Raw genomic sequence first — 8,060 nt, 5'->3', positions numbered from 1 at the left:
ACTCGGCTAGGGTTAAAGTCTATTAATTAAAAGTAAACCTCTTCAATAAACTTCTTACCAGGTCTAATGAAGACATTTTCCACAGACAACATTGCTGCTATTGGAAGTAGTAGATCTTCACAGTCCAGAGAAGCAGCCTTTATTACTGCACATGTCAGATGTGGAGGGAGAGGAAATTCTACCATAGACAAACCCAATCTGGTCACATGGCCATTCCTTAATAGAAAAAAAAGTTCTTATGTCTTTCTACTTTGGGAGAGTACAAATGAAATGCTCATCATTCAGAATAAATCAGACATAATTTAGATTACCTTCAATCACCCCCATAAATTCAATTTAAGAAACATGATACACTGTAGTCATAGATAAGAAAAACATCAAGATAATAAATTCCTTGTTGCCAAGGGCCAGTACATTCAAAATCCTAAACAATGATGCAAAATAAAGTAGTATAACAGACACAAAATGCTATGGAAACACAGAGGATGTCCTTGAAGTAATGGAAGTAATGAAAGAGTGATAATTACCAAATCCTTCCCCATCACACAATCATGAGAACAAGGATTCTGGCTCTCTTATCATTTTGATATACCCAGCATAATGCCTGGCACTGAAACAGTACTCAGAAATTACTTGTTAAATAGTACTAATATTGAACAAAATTCATTTTATGGTATAATTTGTAAATTCAGAATTGTGGTGAAAAAAGGCTGAGGACAATTTCTAATTTCAGGTAAAACAATCCACTCAATTCAAACAAATTATTTTATACTTATAAGGAAAGTATTAAGAAGTCTATTTTAAAAAGAAATTAACATCTGTTGTGGTTGGGTTTTGGGGGAGGGGTTTTGTTTGGTTGTCTCTTTACCTGTCAATAGCATCACACTGATAAAGTTGTTTAAGGGCTTCCAAAATAAGTCTCTCATTAGGTGGGTCCAAATAAGGAAACCTGTGTTTACATGAGACATAAAATGAGATCCCATTTCTTGAACACAGTACGATTTTATACAGACTTGAAACTTCCTTTAAAAGGTTTTAGCACTCCTATTTTTCAAATACTCTCTCTTCTTTTTTTAAGGCATCCTATGATCATGATCAGCATTCAGCAAAAGAGGAAATAAGTTTTTCTGAATCATAGTCTTTGATTAATTCGAGAAGCACCTGTTTTTGATCTCCTTAGCTGGAACACCCTTGCCATTCCTCTTATCTGAATCCTGCCCCATTCTTCAAAGCCCAATGTCAACTCTATTCTGTTCTTTAGTCCACAATTTTATTATAAGTTTATAAAACAATGGAGAAAAATTCACTGCAAGTGGCCAAAAATTACAGAATGTTTAATAGTACTTCAAAATGGCTTTTGATAAAAAGGCAAGTATGTTCAATTAATTTTACCATATTTGCTTTATGTATCTGTATGTACCAATTCCTTAATTTCTCCTAAACTCTTAAGGCAAGTTGCAAATACAATGCTTATTCATCCCCAAAATACTCAGCATGCATCCCCTGAAAATAAGGACATTCTCTTACATAACCACAATACCATTAATAAACATAGGAGAATTAATAATATTCACAAAGGATAACCGTGGCATATAACCCAGCATGAATATATATACATACTTTTAAACAGGAGCAATAGTTACTTGATTATACCAATCTTGTTTCTCCAATGTAACTTAAGCTTAGTGAAAGCAAAAAACTACTCGAGTATTACCGTTTCTCACAGTGCCTAGTACACAAAGCTGGCTCTACCAAAGATGCTACAAAAAAACCCCACCATTTTATCTGGAATTATGATCATTATATACCTTTCATAACAGATAAACAGTGGTCACTAAATGACCCAAATAATATCAGCATGAGGCACACCATTAAACCAAGGTTAAAATATGAGCAAGGGCCTGCCTGGCATGGCTCAGTGGTTGAATGTTGAGCTATAAACAAGGAGATCATGGTTCAATTCCAGTCAGAGCACATGCCTGGGTTGCAGGTTCAATCCCCAGTAGCTGGTGTGCAAAAGGCAGACGATTAATGATTCTCTCTCATCATTGATGTTTCTATCTCTCTCCCTCTCCCGTCCTCTCTGAAATCAATAAAAACATATTTTAAAACAAATATGAGATTGGGGTCAAAGTCTAGTAAAGCATCATAAAGAAGCCTTTTGTATGGGTTTACTTAAATCTTGAGATATAGGGATATCTGAGCCAAATACTTCAAAAGAATTTCTGAGAATTAACCAGGCTCCACCCTAACACATTTTCCTTTTTTTAAAAGCTGTCTACATACCTTATAACATCGTGTATGGCAAGGCACTTTAAGGTCAAAACTACAGATGTCAAACTAGTTCTCTTAATCTCAGGGATCACATGGTCGGGCATACACTGGTTCCAAAAATCTTTACTATAGATCCGAAAGCATTTTCCTGAGGAAGTCCTACCAGCTCGACCACTTCGCTGTAACGCCTCACTCCTTTAGAAGAAAGAAAAACAAAAGTCCCCAAAATGTTCAGCATGGAGGAACCTGGAGAGTATTATGCTAAGCAAAACAAGCCAGTCAGAGAAAGATAAGTATCTTACTCATGTGGAATCTAATGAACAAAATAAACTGATGAACAAAATAGATCCAGAGACATAGAGGAAAGGAACAGACTGTCAAATCTCAGAGGGAAGGCGGAGGTAGGTGGGTGGGAAGAGATCAACCAAAGAACTTGTATGCATATGGACACAAACAATAGGTGGTGAAGGCCAGGTGCGGGGGGTAGGGGCAGGCTAGAAGGAGACAATGGGGGGAAGATGGGGGACACATGTAATACTTTCAACAATAAAGATTAAAAAATAATGTTATGTGTTTCCTAAGCAATTCACCTCCCACCCTGAACCAACTAGAAATTATCTAATCCATGGTTCTTTGAACAAAAACGCGTGACATAGAGACTTACTTTGAAATTGGAACCACCTCCAGGATGTCCAAGCCTAATCTGGGATTGTGATTTAACTGCTTCACAAAGCCACCATCTACCACATACCTAAGAAGAATGAAAACAAGTTAAGTTTCTAGAAAATAAGGAAAGAGTTGTTAATTTTCAGCCACTATGGAATCTCCTTTTTCACCAAACTAACAACTACATGATGACTTTAATGTTAATTGTAATACTTGAAAGTCAAGAAATTGGAACTTCATACATTCCTGCTGGAAATGTAAAATGGTTCAGCCAATGTAATGTGGAAAAAGGTTTGAAGGTTCCTCAAAATGTTAAACACAGAATTACCATGTGACCCAGAAATCCATTCCTAAGTAAGCACCCCAAAGAACTGAAAACAGGACTCAACACATATTTGTAGATGTATGTTCATAGCAGCACTATTTGTAAGAACCAAAAGGTGGAAAAAAACTTAAATGTCCATGGCCCATTAAGAAATGAATAGATGCATAAATTATGGTATCTATATATATAAAAGCCTAAGTGACTGTTCGACTGGTAGCTATGTTGTGCACTGACCACCAGGGAGCAGATGCTCAACACACAGGAATGAAAACATGGAACAGACTGATGAATCTCAGAGGTAAGGGGGGAGGGTGAGAAGAGATTAACCAAAGATCTTATATGCATACTAGAGGCCCTGAACAGATCTGTGCACCGGTGGGGTCCCTCAGCCTGGCCTGCGGGGATTGGGCTGAAGTCAGCAGTCTGACATCTCCCAGGGGGTCCAGGATTGTGAGAGGGCACAGGCCAGCCCAAGGGATGCCACCAGTGCATGAATCCGTGCACCAGGCCTCTAGTATACATATAATGGCATATAAATCATATTCTGAGTTACTGCTTAAAGTATACAGGATTTTATTTTGGGGTGATAAAAATGTTTTAAAACTAGACAGAGTTGCCCTAGCTTGTTTGGCTCAGTGGATAGAGCGTTGGCCTGCAGACTGAAGAGTTCTGGGTTCGATTCCAGTCAAGGGCACATGCCTGGGTTTGGGCTCAATCCCAGTGGTGGGCATGCAGGAAGCAGCCAATCAATGATTCTCTCTCATCACTGATCAGCTGATCAATGATTCTCTCATATCATTGATGTTTCTATCTCTCTCCCTCTCCCTTCCTCTCTGAAATCAATAAAATAATAATTTTAAAATTATATAATAAAATATTTTTTTTAAATATATTTTATTGATTTTTTACAGAGAGGAAGGGAGAGGGATAGAGAGTTAGAAACATCGATGAGAGAGAAACATCGACCAGCTGCCTCCTGCACATCTCCCACTGGGGGTGTGCCCGCAACCAACGTACATGCCCCTGACCGGAATCGAACCCGGGACCTTTCAGTCCGCAGGCCGACGCTCTATACACTGAGCCAAACCGGTTTCGGCAAAATATTTTTTTAAAAACTAAATAGAGTTGGTGGTTGCACAATGTTGTAAATGTACTAAATACTACTTAATTGTCCAGTGTTAAATGTTAATTTTATGTTATACAAAATTGAGCCCAGCCGTTGTGGTTTAGTGGTTATCATCAACCCATGAACCAGAAGGTCATGGTTCAATTCCCAGTTGGGGCACATGCCTGGGGCACATGTGGGCTCGATCCTTAGTAGGGGATGTGCATGGGGCAGCCGATCAATGATTCCCTCTCATCATTGATGCTTCTATTTCTCTCTCCCTCTCCCTTCCTCTCTGAAATCAATAAAAAATATACTTAATAAAAGAAAAAAAAAAGTGAACATAAATATTATGTGCACTTCCTACTCCATTTCCCTATTTATTGCAATCAATAATTACAAAAATGACAGGTGACTTCAAATTAAGGTGAGAAGGGAATTAGTGGAGGGCACAGAGAAGCAAACTCAATGTTTTATGATTAGCTAAGTGGCTTTCTTGGCTTTAAAAGAATTTTTTAAAATTGTACCTGATTCCATCTATTGTCAAAGATGTTGCAGAAATATTAGTGGATACGACACATTTTCTAATTCCAGGTGGAGGTGGCAAAAATATTCTCCTCTGTTGATCTAAAACATATGTAAAAGGAAAATACTAATTTATAACATGTATTTGTCAAACTCAAGTTTTGAAAAAGTAACTTCTTTCCATTAAAAGTTATATTCTCTTCACCTCTTTAATTATCTTGAATTCAAAATATAATAGCAAAACTATTTTTCCTCACCTTTCACTGTTAAGGTTTCTAGATCCATGGACTCAGTTTATTATTGCTAAAATAAACCCTACAGCAGAAGCCTTTATGTAGGTCATAGCTCCCTTTGAGAATATTTTAAAACCATGTACCTCTTCTCCATTAAAAGACACGTATGTACACACACACACAAAATTTTCAAACAATTCCCATTTAAGGGCTACAGATTAAGGACCTCTCTCTGCCTTAAAGACTGATTAGCTAAGTAGTTTTTACTTTTTCAGTGTCTGCCCAACTCATGACTACCTCTCTAAACAAGTACACCACACCCATTTCCACTACCCACACTCTGAAGGGTGGGCCCCAGCAGCAATGCTTATAGGATGGTACTTGCTCTGATTTATAGCACCAAGGATAAACATCTCCCCCAATTTGGGCCAATCTGATTCTCCTATGAATTTGGAAGAAGGTCCAAGAGACGCTCAATTTGATTAGGCTAGTCTCTTGCAAAGAGGAAAAATAAACTTGTCACAGGAAAATGACTAACGAAAGTGAAGGACAGGAATCTAGTCTAAAGAGAGAGAAAAATGAATCAGACTTGAGAGTTAACAAGAGAGTATTTCTGAGTTCCTGGCACTTCCCAGGCCTTAAGAGGCCTGGGTGTAAATTAAATAGAAAGATGGATTTGGCCTTTAAGGATAAAGATTAAAATTTTCAGGCAATCCGACAGAAAAAGCAAATCACTTACAGGGAAGGGGAAAAAATCAGGCTGGCCTCAGACGCCTCCACAGCAACATTCAATGCCAGAAGACAACTGGACAACGTCTACCAATTTCTACGGAAAAGAAAGTGTGACCCAAGAACATAAAACCCAGCCAAGATGTACTTCAAGTAAAAAGGCAAAAGCCAGACATTCTCAAACATAAAAGAGCAACAAAAAAATAGTCCTCAAGCCCAGCTGGCATGGCTCAGTGGTTGAGCATTGACCTATGAACCAGGAGGTCATGATTCGATTCCTGGTCAGAGTACATGCCAAGGTTGTGGGCTTGATCCCCAGTGTGGGGTGTGCAGGAGGCAGCTGATCAATGATTCTCTCTCATCACTGATGTTTCTATCCCTCTCCTTCTCCTTTCCTCCCTGAAATAAACAAAAATAATTATTTTTAAAAAAACAAAACACTCAAGAGCCCTTCTATTTTAAAAAAGTAAGCCAATCTAAAGTTAACCAAAAGTAACGTAGGAATGAAAAAAAAACAACAGTTTAAAAAAAAATTGATGGTAAACACTAAATACATCGGAATAATATAATAACAAAAATTAGAAGAGGATATAGAAGAGTAAAAGTATTTAAGTCCTCATCAGATAAGTAAACAGGTAAGATCTCTAATCAAATATGTTCTGAAAGAAGATACTAACTTCAGCTTAATATTTTTCATCTTGCTAAACTTTAAAGCAAACTTTTATAAAATATTATCTCATGTGGTAAAGATTAACTTGAAGTTTAATAATTCCTTCAAGTAAATTAAAGTAAAATTAAATATATTTTTAAAAAATAGTGCCCTGGCAGAGTAGCTTAGTTGGTAAGAACATCCTCCCAATATGCCAAGACTACAGGTTTGATCCCTAGTCAGGGCACATACAAGAATCAACCAATGAATGCATAAATAAGTGGAACAACAAATCCATGTTTTTCTCTCTCTCTCTCCCCCTTCCACTCTCTCTAAAAAAATCAATAAATAGCCCTAGCTAGTTTGGCTCAGTGGATAGAGCGTCGGCCTGCGGAACAAAGGGTCCCGAGTTCAACCCGTCAAGGGCACGTACCTTGGTTGCAGGTGCCACGGGCCCTGGCCCTGGTCGGAGGCAACCAATCGATGTGTTTCTCTCACATCGATGTTGCTCTCTGTCTTTCCCTCTCTCTTCCACTCTCCCTAAAAATCAATGGAAAAATATCCTTGGGTGAGGATTAACAAACAAATAAATAAATAATAAAAATAAAAACCAATAAAAATATATTTAAATGTATAAAGAAAAAGTCCAGAACAATATATCTCAAAATGTTAATAGTGATTAGTACTTAACCATGTTAGTGGAATCTAAGTTTAAGTAATTTTCTTACTTTGCTGATTTTTTTTTTTAAAGTATGTATTTCTTGAAGCCCAGAGGTCAGAGTGGGACCATCCAGCTTTAAGCTCCGTGGAACCATAAAAGACACACTCAGGAGGCAGACTCAGTGAGCACCAAAGCCCCATCGAAGCAAGTCTAGCCCCAGAGGGGTGTCTCCAGCACAGAAGTTCTCCCACTGCAGACACAGCTGATTCTCACAGCCAATTGACCTGGAGGTCAATTCCTCACAGTGATAACTACAACAATCAAGGCTTAACCACAACAAGACTGTGCACAAAGCCCACAAGGGGGTGCATCAAGAGTGTCTACCTTAGGTAATTGGGACACTTAGCACAGAAAGGCACTCTATCGACACAGCGAAGCATAAAAAAATGCCGAGACAAAGAAACAGGACACAAACGACAGAATTGGAGGAAAGCAAACTGTTGGATATAGAGTTCAAAACCACACTTTTAAGGTCTTTAAAGAACTGTTTAGAAGCCCTCGAAAAGACTGGTAAGACCGCCGATAAATGTAGTGAGATCCTCAAGAAATCTAATGAGACCCTCGATGTTGTGATAAAGGACCAACTAGAAATTAAGCATACACTGACTGAAATAAAGAATATTATACAGACTCCCAACAGCAGACCAGAGGGTCGCAAGGATCAAGTCAAAGATTTGAAATACGAAGAAGCAAAAAACACCCAACCGGAAAAGCAAAATGAAAAAAGAATCCGAAAATATGAAGATAGTGTAAGGAGCTCTGGGACAGCTTCAAGCGTACCAACATCCGAATTATAGGGGTGCCAGAAGATGAGAGAGAGCAAGATATTGAAA

The 8,060-nt window shown here is 38.1% G+C and overlaps 1 protein-coding gene across 1 annotated transcript; it reads right to left on the bottom strand.

The window, feature by feature from the left end:
* Positions 1–58: 58 nt before the first annotated feature.
* Positions 59–6,944, bottom strand: LOC102417714 (probable ATP-dependent RNA helicase DHX40; the record flags this gene model as incomplete). The annotated part of the gene is made up of 6 exons (XM_023749364.1): positions 6,940–6,944; positions 4,898–4,997; positions 2,939–3,025; positions 2,287–2,469; positions 869–949; positions 59–216 (listed from the first exon to the last, which is right to left on the bottom strand). Coding segments are annotated over exons 4-6 (331 nt in total), but the record flags the coding sequence as incomplete, so codon positions are not given.
* Between the last annotated feature and the right edge of the window lie 1,116 nt (positions 6,945–8,060).

This window comes from Myotis lucifugus, unplaced genomic scaffold (genome assembly GCF_000147115.1).
Source record: "Myotis lucifugus unplaced genomic scaffold, Myoluc2.0 scaffold_6998, whole genome shotgun sequence".
In the NCBI taxonomy this organism is placed as follows: domain Eukaryota; kingdom Metazoa; phylum Chordata; class Mammalia; order Chiroptera; family Vespertilionidae; genus Myotis; species Myotis lucifugus.
This window is presented reverse-complemented; position numbering and strand designations above follow the sequence as displayed.